The sequence below is a fragment of the Pteropus alecto genome, unplaced genomic scaffold, assembly GCF_000325575.1.
Source record: "Pteropus alecto unplaced genomic scaffold, ASM32557v1 scaffold259, whole genome shotgun sequence".
Lineage (NCBI taxonomy): Eukaryota > Metazoa > Chordata > Mammalia > Chiroptera > Pteropodidae > Pteropus > Pteropus alecto.
Genome location: NW_006442492.1, coordinates 828,754 through 849,131, shown reverse-complemented (window position 1 = coordinate 849,131; position 20,378 = coordinate 828,754). Strand labels below are relative to the sequence as shown.

General features: G+C 45.2%; 2 protein-coding genes across 2 annotated transcripts in view; one reads left to right on the top strand and one right to left on the bottom strand.

Moving 5' to 3' along the window:
* The window catches only part of DAO (D-amino acid oxidase), a 10,394-nt gene extending 449 nt beyond the window's left edge, over positions 1 to 9,945 (top strand). The window contains exons 2-10 of the mRNA XM_006922162.1: positions 810 to 924; positions 2,147 to 2,223; positions 2,876 to 2,941; positions 4,050 to 4,104; positions 5,352 to 5,456; positions 6,325 to 6,407; positions 7,592 to 7,709; positions 8,377 to 8,475; positions 9,766 to 9,945. Of these exons, the coding sequence (XP_006922224.1) occupies positions 810 to 924; positions 2,147 to 2,223; positions 2,876 to 2,941; positions 4,050 to 4,104; positions 5,352 to 5,456; positions 6,325 to 6,407; positions 7,592 to 7,709; positions 8,377 to 8,475; positions 9,766 to 9,897 (850 nt within the window). The 3' untranslated portion in view covers positions 9,898 to 9,945. The remainder of the gene's footprint in view (positions 1 to 809; positions 925 to 2,146; positions 2,224 to 2,875; positions 2,942 to 4,049; positions 4,105 to 5,351; positions 5,457 to 6,324; positions 6,408 to 7,591; positions 7,710 to 8,376; positions 8,476 to 9,765) is intronic.
* A 6,900-nt stretch (positions 9,946 to 16,845) lies between these two features.
* The window catches only part of SVOP (SV2 related protein), a 64,753-nt gene continuing 61,220 nt past the window's right edge, over positions 16,846 to 20,378 (bottom strand). The window contains exons 15-16 of the mRNA XM_006922179.1: positions 18,205 to 18,294; positions 16,846 to 17,052 (exon numbers count right to left, since the gene is read on the bottom strand). Coding sequence (XP_006922241.1) covers positions 16,846 to 17,052; positions 18,205 to 18,294 — 297 coding nt within the window. The remainder of the gene's footprint in view (positions 17,053 to 18,204; positions 18,295 to 20,378) is intronic.

The following is a 20,378-nucleotide window of genomic DNA, read 5'->3' as shown; positions in this document are numbered from 1 at the left end:
GCTGTCGATGCCATATGCATCGCTGAATCAGGAATACTTCTAAGTGGGTGAATCAACATTTAGGTTTAGCAAAGAAATGGCAAAGGTCATTATGTCAGTTTAGAGACCCCCAGCTGCTTCAGCCTCAGATGAATAACGGCTCAAACAAAACTGTCATTCTTCCCACAAATTCAAAAACCAGAGTTCCTGGTTAATGGGTGGCAACTCAGAGATTAGGCTCCTTCCATCTCATGGCTCTGCCATCCTCCTCTGTGGCTTCCAACATCTCCATTCTTATGGGCTGGCACCTGAGGATCACATATGCAGAGTCTTTAGGGTCCGTTGGCCAGGATGCAGTCACATGGCCATAGCTAGCTGCAAAGGAGTCAGGGAAATGTAATTGAGCTGTGTGCCGAGAGAGAAGAGGAAAACGTTTGGTAGGAGCAAGCTTTTGTCTACCACCAGTGTTTACAATGGGGGGTTCCCAGAGAGAACCTAAACCATGCGGCTCACGGTCTTCAAAGCAAGCAAAAGCCTTCAAATAAACTCAGCAGCTATGTGATCCCAAGTCAGATGTGGGCTCCAAATGGTTGTGACAGAGTATCCTTTGTTCCCCCTCTTCTCTATCCTATTAATGGAGAAATGTTGGAAAGTTTCAGGAGGGGGAAGACCCACAGGCATTTGGGGTGCTGCAGGAGTGGAACAGGGTGGATTTCTGGATTTGGACACACCTGCACCAGACTGATCACAGTCCCATGCAAGCTGACCCTCAAAGTTGTCTTACCCAGCTCAGGGTATTAGGTGATGATTCTCTGGGGGGACTTTTCCAGGCATTGGAACCAGCAGACCTTCGACTATCTTCTGAGCCACATCCATTCTCCCAATGCTGCAAACATGGGCCTGGCCCTAATCTCAGGCTACAATATCTTCCATGAAGCTGTTCCGGTGAGTAAGGAGGCAGAGCCTTGATCACAGACCAGCGCTGAGGCCCCGAGTTTGGGAGAACTTTGAGTCTCATAGGTGACAGACTCCTGTGTTCAAAACAGGTTTACTTGAAATCTATTTTTGCTTTTAAAATTATTTTTGTTTCCAATTTTGTTATTAAATTGGCAGAGAAAAAATGATCTTATGATGAAATGGGGCAACTAGCCTTTAATTGCCATGGATAAAACCCAGACATATCTTGTAGTGGTGGGCACTTGGTGCTGAAGCCAAAAGGTTTTCTGTGCCCCTGGAGGTCCCACAGCTTTTCATCAAGATGGACTAAAATTCTCATCATGGTATTTACTGTGTGCCAGACCCTGTCCTAACTACTTTATAAATAGTGACTCATTTAATTCTCTTAATAACCAGGAAGGAAGTGCTGTTGTTATCTTCCTTTTGCAGGTGAAATAGAGTCACTTACCTGAGCTCACAAAGCTTTAAAGTGGCAGAGCTGGGATTTGAACCCAGGCAGTTTGTGGCCACGTGGCACCTAATGTGCTAAGAAGGACACAGCCTTGGAGGATGGTCTCAGGGTGCTTGGAAAGGGTGATTTGGCTGGGTGCCCAGAACCCCATGCCAGCTCTCCAGGGTTTAGTCAAATTCAGCACCATGCTGAGGGCATTACCCACACTATCTGTTACCTTCTGTGGCACCAAGACTGACTATTCGCTTCATGATACAGACCAGAAAACTGAGTCAAAGAGAATTCAAGATGGTCAGTGGTGAGGTCGAAACCTTCATTTAAGTTGTCTGACCCTATGCTCTGCTGCCTCCCACTCTTACTCCTTGGCAACTCTTACTGTCACCCCTTTTTTCTCTCATATTTCTGACCTTTGCCCTATCACTCACCCCATCTTACTCTTGGTCTTAGTATAGCCTAATAGTTAAGAATTTGGACTCTGAAGCCAAACTCTGTGGGTTCAGATCTCAGCCTCCACCATTTATTAGCTATGTGACCTTAGATGAGTTACTTAACCTCTCTAAGCCTCAATGGGCCCGTCTTTAAAATAAGAATAAGAATAGTATCTACCTCAGAGGGTGATTGTGAAGATTAAATGGAGTGGTATAAGTAAAATGCTTGGAGCAGGGCCTTACACACAGTAACCATTATATAAGTTTTTGTTGTTATCATTATTATTGATTTTTGCCCATTCCTGTGCCCTCTTCTCTCCTTCCCCTGCAGGACCCTTACTGGAAAGACATAGTTTTGGGATTTCGGAAGCTGACCCTAAGGGAGCTGGACATGTTCCCTGATTACAAGTAAGGTTATTGTCATGGGCAAAGGGGCTGAAGCCCTACAATTCAGACATACCTGTACAGATGGCAGCAGAATATGGAGTCACCAAATTTCCTGTCCCATCCCAGGCCTAGAGCCCCTAGTACCTTGGTTTCCTGGTGCTCTGTCCAGCTCCTTCAGAAAGGCCACCCACCTAAACTGGGCCTTGGGATAAGGAATCATAGATGTCAAGCCCAGACGCTTTATTGCAGTATCCTCTTTTGTAGATGAGGAAACTGAGCTTCAGAGAGGCTAAGTCACTTCCCAAGGTTACATAGCCAAGTGACCAAAATGGGATTCCAACCAAGTCTGTGTGACTCCAAACCCCACTATTCTTTTTCCTATAACCCAATGCCTCTTTGGTCTTCTCCTCACCTGGCCCAATGCTTGAATCCTCTCTACAAATGAGCGTCCAGTCTCCACTTGCACATCTCAATGTCAGGGATGGCTTTGTCTGATAGAAATTTTTTCCTTGCATTGAACTGAAAATCACTTCTCCCTTGAACTTCACCCAGTTGCCCTGACTCTACGTTTGAGGGCTCCCAAAATGACACTGCTTCCACCTCCATTTGATAGCTTTCAGATATACCTTTGATTCTGATCTTTTACTCCCATGTTTGCCTGCTGTGACTCTAGCTATGGCTGGTTCAACACAAGCCTGATTATTGAGGGGAGGAAGTATCTACAGTGGCTGACTAAAAGGTGAGATTTTCAATTTTAGTTTCAGGAAAGCACCTCCCAAGAGCCAGGATTGTAGTAGATGATTGTTCATGGGATTCATCTTTGTATTGACCAACAGCCAAATGTTAACCTTTAGGAGTGATGGGAGCTATCCTTGGTTCTGATCACTTCTGGGGAGTAAGACAATGGTTCCCACACCTGGTTGGGCTACAGAATCACCTAGGCTGCTCATTCATGTGATATTTATTATTGACCTCACTAAATCTGAAATTTACTATTTCTTATATAGTACTATTTCATTAAGTTTTTTTAAAAATCTGTAGTGGATGGTTGCTTTTACTAAATAACCTGGAGACATTTTAAAAACATAAATTTCAGGACCCTGCTTCGTATCTACTGAATCAAAACCTGTATGATGGGGCTCATAAGTTTGCATTTTAAGAAGTTTCCCTGCATAATTTTAATTATCAGCCAGGTTTGAGAAACATTGTGATAAAATATGGTTATTTCTTCTAAAGCTGTTTAGCTTCTTCCAGGAAAGGATGCGCCCAGTTTTATCTTGAGGAAACTACGTAGATAAAATAGTCCTGAGATCATGCTTCAGCCTTTACATGTTTTATTTACTGTTCTTTTGATATTTCTACTATGTTTCTAATGGTGACAGATATTTTTCTGCTGGGACATTTAGGGAGTGTACTCATCCCGCCTCCCTCCCCATGCTTGCTTCTGACAAAAGGGCATGTTGCATTGGTCCAACCCTGTCCTGTCCCCACCCTGCATGTCATCCCTTTGATAGTACAAAGCAATGTGGTAGTAGGAGGAAGCATTTCCAACTAAGAAGTCTGGGTTTGAGTCCCAGTACGATCACTGACTCGCTGTATGTCCTTCAGCAAGGCCCTTCTCCTATCTCCATCTGATGAGGGGCTTGGACCATCTCAGGTTTCCCAAGGGACATTTTATGGCCCACTAGTCAATCAAGGTGCTCATGAACTGATCTGACTACACAGCCATTTTCTCAAGGAGCATTCTGTGAGACAGGAGTTTCTTTGGGAAATATTCCCTATGCCATCCTCTTGGAGAGATGGGGCAGACAATTGAACACTGGGCTTTTTGATGTGTCTGATCCTAGGTTAACTGAGAGGGGAGTGAAGTTCTTCCAGCGGAAGGTGGAGTCTTTTGAGGAGGTGAGCTTCGGGGCTGGAATGGGCTTAATGTGGGAGAGAGAAGAAGGGAGTCTTTTGTTTCCTGTTGCTTGGTTGGGGGCTCCCTTCTCAGCCTTCCAGGGTCCTCTTGAGGCTCATCTCAGTCTCCAGGCATTTTGTCAATCCCAGAAGGACTCAGGCATTCCACCTTGATACTGGTGGCAGAAACAAAGGGACAATGAGATCATGATGGTCATTAGGGGCTGATCTATATTCAAGCCTCATTGAGTTTTGGGGCCAGAGAGCTGGCTGCCTCTTCCCAGTATCAGCTGCACCCCAACCCCAAGTTCTAGACACTTGGCTGCCTCCTGTCAACAACTGGGTTGATATTTCTGCAAAGTCATATTCCTTAGCTGACTCACTTCTGAAGTACCACCACCAATAATAAGGCTAGTAGCAGCTACCATCATCTGGCACTGACTATGCATCAAGAGCTTTGCTCTATAACCTCACTCAATCCCAGAACCTGGAATAGTGCTTGGCACATGGAAGGTGCTCAGTACACACAGCTATTAGCATTCTGTAATAGGCACCTGCTCTGGGTCCAGCCCTGACAGGTACTGGGAAATATAATGGACTCAGGCACAGCCCTCATTTCTAAGGAGCTCACAGTCTAGTGTCACAAATACTGGCTCGTGAACAATAATAGTACATCGCTATGTCCCATGACTGAACTAGGAGGATAATTGGGGGGGGGGCTGGGCTGGGAGTTTGGGTGCCCATCAGGCTACATCCCTGAGCTATTGAGTATTCCATACATGCCCAGAACTAGGGGTTCCAACATGCCTTCTTGGCAGAGTAGAAGGCAAGAGAATGAAATAAAAAGGAGTCAGAAGAAGGAAGAGAACTATCTCTGCTTGCCTCCTGACATCTTCTGGAAAGTTCCAAAAAGGTTCCCACCTTGCATAGTACTTTTTTGCTAAGCACTTTTATATCCTGAGTCACACTGGATCTTTGCATTAGCTTATGAACATGCACTACCAGCCCTATTTTATAGCTAAGGTAGCTGAGCCTTGAGGAGGTTACAAGACATTTCTGGGGCCACATAGCAGGTAAACTGCTGGCAGAGTGGACATTTGGAGACAGGCCCATGGATTCCTCATTGAGCTCCCACTCTGCTGTGCCACAGAAAGCTGGGAGCTATAGGTGAGAGAAAGGGAGAAAGAGGAGCAGAGGATACCAGGGTCCTTACCCGCTTCTACCCTATCTGACTCGTTCCTTGCTGCCAGGTGGCAAGAGGAGGCGCCGACATGATTATCAACTGCACTGGTGTGTGGGCTGGGGCCTTGCAACCAGACCCCCTGCTGCAGCCAGGCCGGGGGCAGATCATTAAGGTGAGTGTGAAGGTGAGGGATAACACCTCTGACTTTTGTTGCTAAGAAGATTATTTCATCTCCAAAGATAGAGGATGTATTAGGGACACCGTGAGAGGAACCGACACGTTAAAGAAACAAGAAGGACCAACCCAACATGGAGCTCCCAAATGTTCTCTTTTGGGGTTTCTTCTTCATTAGCAAAACATGTATGTATATGTCTGTACATATGTGGGAGCTGCATATGCCTGTATTATAATAAAAAGAGCAAATGTTTATGGAGTGTTTACTAAGTACCAGGCACAGACCTGAGCACTTCATAGTGTTAATTCATTTAATCTTTACCACCACCCTTTGAGATGGGGTCTATCATATCACCACGGCCACCTTACTGATGGGGAAACCGAGGCACAGAGGAATTAAGTAATGTATGTAAGTTCACACAGTTGTAAATTGTGGAATTGGAATTAGAACCCAGGCCACCTGGTGTAAGAGCCTAAGTGTGTAAGCGTTGGCCTATGCTGCCTCTCAATGGGTGTGTGTGCATGTGCTGAGGCATACCTATTTGTGAGTGTGCATGTGTGCCTTCATAGGTGTTTGGGGAGTGTGTTCCTGAGGTGGGCTAATGTGTGTGTGCAGTTGCACATGTGTGCTGGGTTTTTCTGTGGAGACGTGGGTGAAAATGTGTAATGCTTCAGGAAGCAGGGTGGCTCTCAGGGCACTCTTTCTGCAAGAGTAGGTAGTCGGGCGCAGACTTGGGGCAGGGGGTTCATGGAAGGGCTCAGAAATCGACCACTGTTGTCAGAACATCTGGTCATAGAGAGGAGCAGGGTGGGGGTGCCCACTGATCCAACTCCCTCGATGAGACATCTCCATCTTTTATCAACAGGTGGATGCTCCTTGGATGAATCACTTCATTATCACCCATGACTCAGACAGAGGCATCTACAATTCCCCATACATCATCCCAGGGTAAAAATCTGACATCCTAGGGCAGAAGAGGGGGCATCTTTATGCCCTTTTTATGTCCCTGCTGCCTGTCCCAAGCCCCTTAGTCTTTCCAATGTATTTTAAGTGTGCTTGAGCCTTTAAAACCCTAAGAAGCCAGGACTTAGCCTAAATTGGGCTATATCTTGAACATAATTTTAGATGACAGTAGTGCTGATACTGAAGACAAATGTGATGCTGGAGACAAAGACGAGACGGCGGTGACAATAAAAGCAGTGTGAATGTCATTAACAGGAATAGTGGTGGGAATGGTGATTGGGGTTGATAGTGATGACAATATTAATGGCAGAGGTGATGCCGTTAGTGAAGGCAGTGGTTGTGTTGAAGGGATGGCAGTATTGTTGGTAGTGAAATAGTGGTAGTAAAGATAGTATTGCTATTGATGAGGAGATCAATGTTGATGATGGTGGTGACTAGGATTGGGAGCAGTAGCTGCTGCTGATAGAGATGGCACTATCAGTGATGTTACTAGTGCAGCAGAGATGACAGTCTCAAAGGCAATGTTAATGTTGTGGCTGTGCTCTCTCAGTGGTGATGTCTGTGGTGTGGTGAATATAACAATATCGATAGCTAATGGTGGTGATAGAAATGATGACTGGGGTTGATGGTGATGACATTAATGGTAGCAAGGAAGGCAGTAGTAAAGACGATGTTGATGGACATGACAATATTTTTTCCCATTTTATTGAGATATAATTGACATGTAACATTGTATATGTCTATGATGTATAACATGATAATTTGATGTCTGTATATATTGCAAAATGATTACCCCAATAAGGTTGGTTAACACACCCATTACTTCACAAAATTACATTTTTTGTGTCTGTAGTGAGAACATTTAAGATCTGCTCGTTCAGCAACTTTCAAGTATATTACACAGTATTATTAACTATACTCACCATGTTGTACATTAGAAGAGATGACAATGTTGACAATGATGTTAATGGTGATGATGTAAGTGGTGGGTGATGGCGATGACAATGGCAATTGTCGTGCTGTTGATTGTATTGTGAGCAGGGATGACGATGTTGATGGAGGTAGTGATTTAGGCAGAGATGATGGTAAGTGTGAACATTGTGATGACCCCCATTCATCTCAAAGGCTTCGTTTTCCTTCATCCTTGACCCTCCTTACTTTTTATCCAGGATCCAGGCAGTGACTCTTGGAGGCATATTCCAGCTGGGGAACTGGAATGAGGTAAACAAAATCCAAGACCACAACACTATTTGGGAAGGCTGCTGCAGACTGGAGCCCACACTGAAGGTAAGGTAGGGAGAGGTATCAGTGCCCTACACCAGGTTCCTGGCAGCTTGACCATGAGGACACTTGATGATTGGAAGATTCCACCACTAGGATAACTGGGCAAATTAATTCCAGCAAGGGTCTGTGGAATACACCAGAATTTGATAATGTACGGGGAAGTCCCACTATGGGCCTATGAAACCTATATGGCCATGACTAAGAGTTGTTCTTTTTTAAGGTGACATCCCTAAAACATGTAATTCTGTGTTCACAAGGAGCATATGTATTTGTTGCAGAAACCTCAGTTTTCACAATTGCCTGCTAGTGGCAATGACAATGATGTTGGCGACGAGGGTGAGGGTGGAAGCAGTAGTTGGTGATGGTGATGAAAATGCGGAGGATGGTGATTAGGATGGTAATGAGGTGGTGACTGTTGATAATATCATGGTGATGGCTGCTGGTGGTGGAGATTGATGAAGATGAGGTGTTTGGTAGAACTGGTGGTGAGGTGGGAGTAGTGATGGTAACGATGTTGGTGGCTGATAAAGGTGGCGATGATGGTTGTGGTGATTAATAAAATAGACAGTGATGGTGTTAGTCGTGGTGGTAATGACAGTGAGGTTCCAAAAGCTAATTATCATGGCAGCAGAATAATCCAGAGATGAAATACTAACACTTTTCTTTCCAGGATGCCAAACTTGTTACTGAATGGACTGGCTTCCGGCCAGTACGCCCCCAGATTCGGCTAGAAAGAGAACAGCTTCACTTTGGATCATCAAACACAGAGGTATGCTCTCCTGGAAAGGAAAGGAATGTCCTTCTCACTCCTTAGAGGGCTCTGGTACTTCCAGAGAACAGTCTTACCTGACCTCTGCTCCATACAGCCTCTTGGCAGGCAGTCACAGTGGTGGCTAATATCCCCTCCACTATCAGTGGGGAAATTGAGGCTCAATGATGGTAAAGGACCTGCTCAAGGTTACCTAGAGGACAGTACCTCAGTTTGCTAATGCTGTGCTTGAATTGAAGGAAATAGGCACTTATTGAACATCTACTTTGTGTCCATGACACGAATGACCTTATGGAATCTTCTTTAGGATTGGGACTGTTCTCCTCAGGCTTCAGATGAGAACACTGAGGCTCCAAGAGGTGAAGTCATTACTCAAGTGAGATTACTGTTGAGGGCCAGAGCTGGGATGTGGTTTGAATTTAACTCCAGAGCCATGCCTAGATGTCCATTTGTGGCTGCCCCATCATCTCTCTGGGGTCCCCTCTCGTTCTCTCTCATGGGGTAGGAACTAGGCTTATTGAAACAGCAGGCGTCGTCCTGGGCTGAAGGCACTAACCTGAGTAGGTGATGACTGGGCTCCCACCAGGAAAGCAATCCTTCCTTTCTAGGACACCTTCCTTTCTTAATGTGTGTGTGCGTATAGAAGTTTTGTGTGTGAGTGTATGTGATTGATGTGTGTTTATAGAGGGTTGTGTGTTTGTGTGCAGAGAGATTGTATGCGCGCATATGTGTGTGTGTGTGTTTGTGTGTGTGTGTGTGTGTAGAGGGGAGAGTCACATATGGAGTTTAACTCCCTGCCAATGGTTTTAGCTTTGAAAAAGGCCACAGGGGTCTTGCCTCTGTCTCCAGGATGCATTAGCACTTTACCAGAGTCCACCCAACGGTGTCTCTGGTTTTCTTTCCTCCCATGGTGGGGAGACAAGTTTTCTGTTAACACAGGAGGTTCAGCAATTCAGAGCAGGATGGGAACAAGGAATGTGATTTAGAGAACTTCAGACAACTTGATGTGTGTTGGGTGGGTGGGGTGATTTAGAGAACTTCAGACAACTTGATGTGTGTTGGGTTGGGTGGGTGATTCCTGTGCTGAGTGTATAAAGCAGGTCCACCTCCTAAACAGAAGAGGAATCTAGGGTGTCAACCTCAAGCTCCCCAAACTTACTGTTGTTCCCAGGCCCCCCCTCCAGGGTGCTGAGAGGAGCTCTGGTGCCATCTGGCTTTGCCCAGATCTCTTTGGAAAGTTCCTGAATGTTCCAGGGCAGAGCAGGCCATCTTCTCTCTTGCCTTTCCTAGGTCATCCACAATTATGGCCATGGAGGCTATGGGCTCACTATCCACTGGGGCTGTGCCCTGGAGGCGGCCAAGCTCTTTGGGAAAGTTCTGGAAGAAAGGAAGTTGCTCAGCATGCCACCATCCCACCTCTGAGGGTGCCAGTGACCACTGCTTCCCCCACGAGGACTCCCCACTTTCCTCGGCCAACTAATCAATGTGCTCCTCTCTAAGCCATTACTTACCCCTGACCTCACCACTGGCTTCCGTTTGCAAGAAGCATGTGGTGAGAAGGGAACCACAGGTCAGTTTCTGGAGGTGAGTCTCACCTTACCTGGGGACCCTCTGATCACCGAGGTCTTTCCACTCTCTCCGGCCTGACATTATGAAGACTTATTCCATGAGTCCTCAGAAGAAAGGAGAACTCAGAAAATCAAGAAGGAAAGCAGGATATTGAGGATAGTTGAGGTTAAGTAACCTGACAAGTCGCACTAACATGTTAAAGGTTCTGAAAAGTCTGTAGCAGAGACACCTACCTGATGTTGTTCAATCCAGTCTTCCTAAGCCTGTCCGGCTATGGAAACCTTTTGCCCAGAACACTAATACCATAGAATGAACTTGAAAGAATGCTGTAATAGATGTCATTGCAGGAATTTATACGTAGAATTGGAGTGTGGAGGAGGCAAAAGAAGTGAGGCACAGAACTAGCAATATATGATACCTGTTCCACATCCAGGATCCCAAATAGCATCATCGGCCCATCGGGTGGCCCCCTTGGCTCCATGTAACCCTTGAGGAGGGACCACTGGAAGGATCATCTCTCAAGGAACTTCATCGAGAATAAACTCACCAGGCATACTCCTTGTTTGGGGGGCAAACTTAACAACTCTCTATCTTCTGGCTGGTATTCTCTGAGATGACAAATAAGTTTCCAGATATTTTTGAAAGCCTTAAATGAGCCTAGAAGGCACCTGAACATCTTCATCCCTAGTTATCTGCCTCAACCTCTAAGGTTGAATTTTCATCTGTCTGTTTTTTTGTGGAGGACCAGAGCCTAGGAGTTTTCATGCACCTGGGACCAGTGACATCCTGTGTGCTGTGATGAGGTCTGGAAGGGCCCACACTGTGCTATGTCTATGCCATTACTGTCTGTTCCTTCCTGTATTGTTTCCCCTAATGGGTCCTTCATGAAATATCTGCCATGATTTTGGCTGGCCCCAAGATAAATAGAGTGAGAGCCAAGATATAAGTTAGAATTCCAATAGTAATAAATTAGCCCCTAAAATAATAATAATAATAATAATAATAATAAATGATGACAGTTCCTCGCTTATGATGGATGACTTTGATTCTTTTACTTTGCAATGGTGCAAAAGCAATATGCATGTAAAATTACACAAGATATTCAATACTTTATTATAAAATAGGCTTTGTGTTAGATGATTTCACCCAACTCTGGCTAATGTAAGTGTTCTGAGCATATTTAAGGTAGGTGAGGCTATGGTGTTCAGTAGATTAGGTGTATAAAATGCGTTTTCAGGTTATGATATTTTCAATTTATGATGAATTTATCAAGATGTAACCCTATCATAAGTCGAAGAGCATCTGGAATTAATAATTATAATTCTGATAACTAAAATTCATTGCATTCTAACTGGGTAGCAGGCTCTGTGCTAAACTCTTGCACACATTACTCATTTAATTCCTACAACCCTCTCCCCACCATGAAGTAGCTATTATTCCCATTTCATAGGTGAGAAGGCCAAGGTACAGAGAAGCAGTATAAGGTCAGCTGAGAAGGAATAGGATGAGGATTCAGAGCCCGAAATCATGTGATTCTAGTGCCTCACTTTCAAGCACCACACGACACTGAATCCTAGGTTGGGAGAAAAATATACACTCATAAAAGAATTGGTTGGGCTTCTTCCCTCTTTCTGCAGACACATTGAGAAAGAACTAACTCTCTCCTCCTCATAGCCATATTTGGTCCAAGACAAAGGGACTCTCACAAGACGAGGAGCCTGGAGAGGGAGGCACTTCCCGGTGCTGGGAATGGAACACAGCATTTAGTTTTCGACCAGTGATTTCTTCACCCAACCTAAAATTCCCCAGAGAGAGCGACCCCTACTGGTCAAGGTTAGTTATCAACAGAGCTTCTGTAAGACAGCATGGACAACTCATAAAAATGTATGGGACCAGACAAGTCCACATTCAGACCCAAAGTGACACTTGGAATGTCTTAAAATTCAGAAGGAACGTGGGGAAATTCTGCACGTGGCACTACAGGCGATGTGGTGATGCTTCATCTCTTCACTTTCCCTTCACCTAACATGCCTGCTCCTTCTCTGAAAGTGATCTGCAACTGTATTTTCAATGCATTTTTGTCCGCTTGATGAATTTAGAAAAGATTAACTTTCTCCATTGAATTGTCTTGGAACTTTTGTCAATTGACTATAAATTTGTGGGGTTTATTTTTGGACGCTCAATTCTTTTTTATTCATCTACATTGCAATTCTGAGTCCTTTGCATTTTCATATGAATTTTACAATTGGCTTGCCAATTTCTGCACAAAAAGCCAGCTGGGATTTTGATAGGAATTGTGTTTAATTTATAGATCAATTTGCAGAGTACTGACAGCTATCTTAACAGTTTTAAGGCTGCTAATCCATGATCCTGGAATGTCTCTCCATTTATTTCGATTTTCAATTTCTTTCAGCAGTTTTGTAGTTTGTACAAGTCTTGCACTCCTTTTGTTAAATTTATTCCCAAGTATTTTATTCCTTTTAATGTTATTGTGAGTGGAATTGTTTTCCTACTGATGAATTTAGAAAGTACTCTGCTCTCTTGCATGGTGGGGTATAGTGGCACTTGAAGTGGCTCATCATCAAATCTTCTTGATTAATCGAGAATGATTACATGTGATGTAATCATGGGTGTTCAAATGTCAAAGGATCAGAATACAGTAAAGCACTACCAGTAACTAAAGTCTGACTGAAACCACTGAGTCTTTGAGGTGTCAGAAGGGCCTTTAGAACACTCTAGAGCTTCAGGGTTGGCATCTCGTGTTCCTCTCACAACACCCTGCATCCCTCTGTTAGTGCCCATATCACCCTATACCACAATTATCTGTTTATGCCTGTTCTCCCCACTACGCTGTGAGTGCGAGAAGATAAGGACCATGTCTTACTCCTTTTTGCATCTTCAGCATTAAATATCATGCTTGATGCATGGCAGAAACTCCATGCATACTGACCGCATGCCATGACAGGATACATAATAGTTATGATGAACAGACTCGAGAGGCTACATATGTGTCACTATGAGTTCCTGTAACTGTACCTCTCTGCTGAAAGGGCAGGCCAAAGTCACCATGTTTGCGCCTCTTGACCCCATCACTCCCTGACCCATTTTAATTGGACCAGGACTGGAACCATCACTAAACTGGGCCAAACAGCTTTCTCTCGTGAGGATTTGGAAGTGGGACACTGAACAGCTGAGTCAAATATGTTTGCAGAGCTAAGCCACGTGAGCAGAAGTCAAATGCGTGGTTAGGCATATGCAGCAGCCACGAGGAGGCAGAAGGAAACCAGTCTACAGAGGAAGGTGGAAATGGGGGCCACGAATCCAGAGAGGGGGCTGCCTAAGGCCTTGGTGGCTCCCCAGTTTCCTGTTCCAGGCTGTACTTTATTTCTGAGATCTTTCTAACCTTTCAGGGGCTGCAAACTGGTAGCCCATGAACCAAACCTGGCTGCAGATGAATTTTACTGACTTACACATCATTTTAAAAGTTTTGATTCAACATACTAAAATTTGGAGATTTCAGATAAAAATTCAGATTCTTGTCTTGAAATTTGGGAGATCTCACCATGCAACAAAATCAGCTAGAACTGAGTAGTAGCTGTGTTTCCTTTGGATGGGGCCTATGCTTCTCCTTACTCTGCCACAGTCCTTCCCCTTCCCTTATACCGCCTTTTCACTCATTTATGTTCCTTGACTGTCTCCTGTAGGAAATTAACTACCGATCCAAGCCTTATAATAAAATTATACTTCTTAATTTGAATTAACCTGAGTCTAATCACTATTTCTTGCAATTAAAATAGCCTTGATGAGAACTTTATAGCAAGGCTCCTCTCTACCATCCCTATCCCACGACCATTGTCTTCCTTCTCTCATGCTACCAGAATCTCAATTTTGCGTTCAAGAGGCTGTGGGTATCCCTTGATCCTGTGGGAAGTAGGTCCTTCCTTCCCCAGCCCTAGGGAAGGATTCATGCCAGGATGGGCACAGGACTCGAGTCTGACCAATGCATAGGAATGGTAAATCTGCTGAAAGACTTTCCTTTTAATCAGAAACCACACAATCATTTGAAAGAACACATTTTGTGACTGTTCCTTCTCCATTCTACCCCCTTGGAAAAGAATACGATGCCTGGCACTTCAGCAGCCATCTTATGACCATGAGGTTTCAAATGGCCAGCATGCAGAGGATGGCAGAGGCAAAAAGAAGTTGGGTCTTTGAAGACATTGTTGAGCTGCTGAACTTTTCCTGGAGCTGCCTGACTTTGGACTTGTTTTTAAATGAACAATTAATATTTTAATGGTTTAAGCTATTATTGACTAGTTTTACAGCTGCTTGTGGCGCAAGGTATCCAGCCCTTCGATGTTTATTAGCGGTAACTAAGGGAGACTCTTAATCTCATTCTTCAAGGCTCTCTGTTGGTTAATATTATTTAAAAATAATGAGTGTCCATATTCGTTTCAAAGTCCATCCCTGAGTGGTCTTTCATCTCACTGCCAACATTACCAGGGTCATTTATGTGTTCCCGAGAATACTCGAGGTAAGGGAAAGAAAGAAACTACATAACGCTGGCTACTCTGAACATCTCGTCATTTTCTGAAATCTGTCCTAACACTCAGAGAAATAGATGACATTTCCATTAATGGAAACAGGAGATTTGGATAGTTCTAAATTAGATAGAAATGTCTTTAGCTAAAGGCTTGGGCAACTTCTGTGGCAGCTCTTGTATCATTCAATAATATTGATTTTTTTTAAGGGCAGGGAATTTAGAAGGCAAAGAGTTTTCATTTTCCATTTTCTCAAGAAGAGAAGCTCTCAACTGAAGGCCTCTTTACCCCAGCCTCTGGACAACATTTCTGCCAGCCAAACACTCCTTCTACATCCCAGCCCCCAGTTCCTCCAGGTTATTTGAGGAGGAAGGGAGTGGACATGGTCATCCGGCAGTGTCTGGCCCACTGGAAGGCAAAAAAGACGAGCAAAGATTCTGTGTTACCCAAGAGAGCTCAGCAGACCAGAAATAATTAGAGCTATAGCCACTCAGGTTTCAAGGATACACTCACATTGTCAGTGAGAGGCAGATCTGCCAAGCCACCTGCTCTCTGACCGCCTGGGCTGAGGGGGCTGCAACCCATATTTCAATGACACAGGATTGTTTGTAGTCAGCCTAGGACTTGAGCCTGAAGAAGTCACCTAATGTGACCTCAACACTGTTAGAAGAAAGTGTTGCCTCCAACAGACTCAAAGTCATGATGTTGGCAGCCCACTGTGCAACTTTCCTTCCTTTTGGGAGAGACTGTTATGTTAAAGCATATTAAAACCTTGAGATGAGCCTGGATGGAAAAAGTTAGCTGGACCATTAAGCTGACCTGTCACTAGGACATTATAACAAACAAACTTTGCCCCTTGCGATGTTCACCACCAACATGTTTTAATAAGAGATGAAAGTACACATTTGGCTTCTTCACAATGTTAACCTCAAGCGGATATCTCCAAGCAGAGGGCCAGTCTTCTCTGGCCTTTGATGGGATCCAGCAGCTTCCTCCCTCCTTCTCTAGGTTCCCTGCCTTCATCATGGGAAAAAGGCTCATGTAAACCAAATCCTGGAGGTGGATGTTGTCTGCTGAGGCATGGTACCAGTCCTTCCTTCCAAGGCCAACCCAAAACCCAATTGATCTCCCTTCTCCTCTGAAAATGTACACATTTCACACATCTGGGTCCAACCATTCCTCCCCACCCCACAGCATCCCTGTCATGGGTTCCATCACCAGAACCCCAAGCCAGCCCTTGACAGCAAGGATGGCAGAGGAAACCAGGAGGAAGGACTCTTGGTCCCCTGACACCAATTGGAGTGGGTGGTTGGTGTAGAATCCTTTTGTTTTCTCTGCTCATTTAGCCATCCACCCATGCACGAAATCCAAAGCACTGAGACCTGAGTTAACTGGTTTTTTTTTCCCCAAGAGTCACCAATCTGCCCAAATGAGGAGGGGATCAGAAAAGAAGCCCCAGTGTGGCCTTGCTGCTTCCAAACAGGAGGCCCTTGTTTTGGCTTTGGGCTTGATTCTCAGCTTGCTTCAGCCTCAGTCCCCAATGCCGAGGGGTATCAGCTTTCTGAGGTTGTCATCTGGTGCAAGCCCAGCTGTCCCTATGGATACATTTGAATCCCCTCAAGTAACTCCAAAGGGGGCCAGGTGGGGCACATGGCTCAAGTTTAAATGCATGTCCATCTGCCAGAGTCTCCACCAGTCAGGCCCCTGCCTGGGGATGCAAACCAAGGGGCCCCATCTGAGGGAGTGTTTCTCAGACCCAAGAAAAAGCTGCTCAGGCCACACCCAGGTCACGTTCAATTTTAAAGAAGAAAGCTGGGGGCCAGGGGCATAGGAGAAACCTACTGAACCGGTTCAGTTGGTGAATGGCAGGTATTGACTCACTGGGTAGCAGGTCTCACAGGGGTCTGGGCCTGGACTGTATCTACAGAGATCTTTTGGTTGTTGTTCACCAAAGGTGTGACTAGCTGACTCTGGATGGTGTCTGGTTGGCTACTGGCATCACCAGGTATTCCTAGTGTGGCAGTTTTCCCATGCAGATCCACAGGTTATTAACAAACCTCTCCCCCACACACACATAGAACCCCCAGAGCAAATACCTCCCCATCCCTGGGTGGCTCTCGATGAATATGAGCAACTGGGGTCCAGGCTGTACTCTTGGGTGAGTTCTTGGTGTCGGCAGTGACAGCTGGTGCCCCAGCCGGGCTCCACCAGCTCCCCGTGCTCTACAGTCTCAAAGACCAGCTCAGCCTCCCATCGGTCACTACTCCTGAGAGCCAGAGTTCGACCTGGTGACACTTGTGCCGTGCATCCCTCGGCCAACCATCTCTTGGCCCCACTCCCGGTGGCTAGACTCCTGCAGTCCACGGCCTTTGGTCTCGATGGGCAAAAAGCAGGAGGCCACAGCAGCCAGAAGGCAGCAGCCACTGTAAACTGCCAGTGACAGGTACACGGAGGATTCCAACATCACCTGAGGGAGGAAGATGTATTCTGGTCAGAGTGGACCACCAACCATTCAGATAGTACAGATAGCACAAGCCCCTCTTATAAGCATTCTGTGTGATTGCCGTAGTTAGTCCTTATGACGGCTTTATGAGGTAGGTATTTCAACTCCATTTTACAGGGTGAAACACTGAGACTCAAAGAGGGTTAAGTACTATACCCAAGTTCATGTAGATACTAAGGATGAGACTTGAACCTAGACCCTGCCAGACCCAGAGTTTGTATTCCTTATAACTCTCTCCCAGAGCAGTACCTCAGCCAACTTCCTAGCTTCATGTCACCGGGCAAATCACACAACAGAGCTGAACCTCATTTCCTCATCTGCCAAATGGGCCTAAGGGCCTAATGTCCATGTCCTAGTGGGAGGATATCTCAGGAGCACATGTACCATGCAGGCACATGTCAGGCTCTCAATCATATTTGTTAGCAGTGACACACAGTGGCCAAACACAAGAGCGCACAACAGAACTATTTGGCTAAAACGTGTTGGAATTCTCTGTACATGAAATATCCAGAATAGATAAATCCACACTGAGAGAATGTAGATTTTGGTTGTGCAACATTGTGAATGTGCTAAATGCCACTGAATTATTCATTTTAAAATGGTTAATTTTTATGTTATATGGCTTTTGTCTCAATTTTAAAAAGTGATAAAAAACAGGAAAAATTAATCAAGTATTTTAAAAAGCAAAATTTTTTCAAAATATTTCAAAATAAGACCCCTAAAAATGGGTAGAAACACTTCAAGACACACGAAGAGTTGCAAAATTCTACAATTACACCTAATTATCCAACTCAGAAATCAGGGACAGCAACATTTGTTTCCCATGAAATCATGTTGACCTATTTGTTTCCACCCAACTTGTTTTTGGCTAGATCATAGGACACCTCCAGGATCTTCTGCATGGGAAAGACCTGGGTTTGATTCCCAGCTTCTCTACTCCCAGCTGTGTGACCTTGGCAAGTTCCTCTACCCTTCTAAGCCTCCAACTTCTCATCTGCAAGCAATATTTCTTTTCTCATAAGATGGGTTGTTAGGATGAAACAAGATAATGCATACAGAGGGCTCTGCAGAAGGTTTGGCATGTAGTAACTCCCTCTTTACCTGCGTGCAACCTACCTGAGCAATGAATGGAGTGATGAGAGCACCCACTCTTGCCATGCCACTGCAGGTGCCCAGGCCGAGCGCTCGAGTCGCCGTGGGGTAGACCTGAAACACAGAGGCCAGATGTGGCCTTGAGGAAATGCAGGCCCCTCCCTGCTCTCCAGCTCAGGAATGATGGGATTGGCCCCCATGAATAGGCCTAAAATTAGGGTGACTTCCTCAGGGGTTGGTGATCTCATTAAGGAGAATGGGTGGAGATTCTCTCCCCAAAGGAGATAGGAAGTAAAATGAGAAAGAAGGCAAGAGGGTGAGCTGTGGGTGGGAACCCAGTAAGGGGTCCTCCTGCCCTGGTGGTCGCCATGGACTCCGCCAGGAACTTCTCTCAGGATCCAGGCACTATCCTACCTGCCACTTTTTACTAGTTCATCTTGAAGCACTGGTCACGGGCTTTCAAGGCATCATAAAGAGAGAGACTGAAATGTTCACACAGTTTCTCAGTTCATACCCAGGAGTGGCCACATGTCCAGTTCTCCCCTGGGCAAAGTGAGAAGGGACTAGCATCTTCCAGGCCATGGTAATTAAGAAGAAGGCATGTCTTCTCAACTCTCCTCCCCTGTCTGTTGGCTGGAAGGAGGACTCCGAGGTCCTAGGGCAGGGTTTTTCAACTTTGGCACTATGGACAGGTAGGTGACAGAGGGTGGGGGGCTATCCTGGGCACTGTAGGATGTTTAGCAGTATCCCTGGCCTCTACCTACTAGATGTGGTTGCACTTCTGCACCTGCCATCCCAGTTGTGACAAGCCAAAGTATCTCGAGATATTGCCAAATGTCTCCCAGAAGGCAAAATCACCCTTGATTAACAATCACTGGATGAGGGAGGCACAAGATGCCAGGAGCCTGGGTCCCTGAATTGCTGTGGGGAGAAAAGCTGTCCACCAAGCTGTCCTCCTGGAACATCATATTGAACTGTTTCACAAGTGAGACACTTCTGCTGTGTCAACATGTTCTGTTCTGGGGGTTATTTGTTACAGCAGCTAGTATGCCTCTAACAAACATAATGCTCAGTGGAGAAGGCTTAAAATGAATGAAAACCCTGGTTGATCTTTGGAAACATGACGGAGTGAGAGACCTCCCCAGATCTCTCTCCTTGAAACAACAATAAGCTGAACATCTAAAACTCAACAAAAAAAAACACCCAAACTGCACACCAGTACATCTGAGCATGGGATCTGCACATAAGACCTACCACAGGTCAGAACCCTGGGTGTCAGGCGGTGGACCAGGAATAATAAAGAAGTGCCTCTCACAGCTACTAGAGCTCCCTGCAGGAAGAGGGGGAGGGAGAAGGACCGACGAGTTCATCCTTCGAGTTCCCTGAACAGCCCTGCCTGGGAAAGTTGTGAGCTCCCCGCAACCAGCTGGTGGCAGGGCCCAGTCATCAGGGCAGAAAGCAGAGAAGCAGCTGGCAGAGAAACAACAGTTGATTTTTACTGACTGGGTTGCAAAACTGAGGCTGAGCCACAGCCCCCAACCCCCAACAAAGAGGGCCCGTCACCCTATACCCTTCAAGATGGAACACTGCAGAGCCCCAGGTGAATCTGAGCAAACACTGCCAAGACTGTTGCTAACTCTGACAGGGACTGAAACTGAGGGTAGTGAGCATGATTAAATATCTATCAGAAAATAAAAAAGCTTTTTTAAAGCTTTATATAAAGCAGGAATCCAAGAGGCTTAGAAACCTACTGGAATCCTACTGGAAACCAAAAGAAAAGCACCTTCCTTGCAACAGGTTAAAGAGAGACCTTTATATAATAAATCTTTCTGGAAAAAAAGCAGAATGCATTTCCATTAATGCCCAGGCGAAGAAATAGTCCATTAAACACCATGAACAACCAATGTGACAAGGCGTCTCAGAAAGAAAGAGAAAAATCTCCTGAAATAAGCTTACAGACATAGAAATATGCAACTTAAATGACAGAGAATTGAGAATGGTACTTCTGAAAAAACTCAATGAGATTTAAAGCAACTCAAGTCAACAATTTCAGAAACTGAAAAAACAACTAGATGAGCAGAATGAGTTCTTTAGAAAGGAGAATGAAACCCTCAAAAAACAATAAATAAAACTTCTGGAGGTTAAAACGACACTGCAAAAGTCGAAAAATGAAATAGCAAGCTTGGGAAATAGAGTCG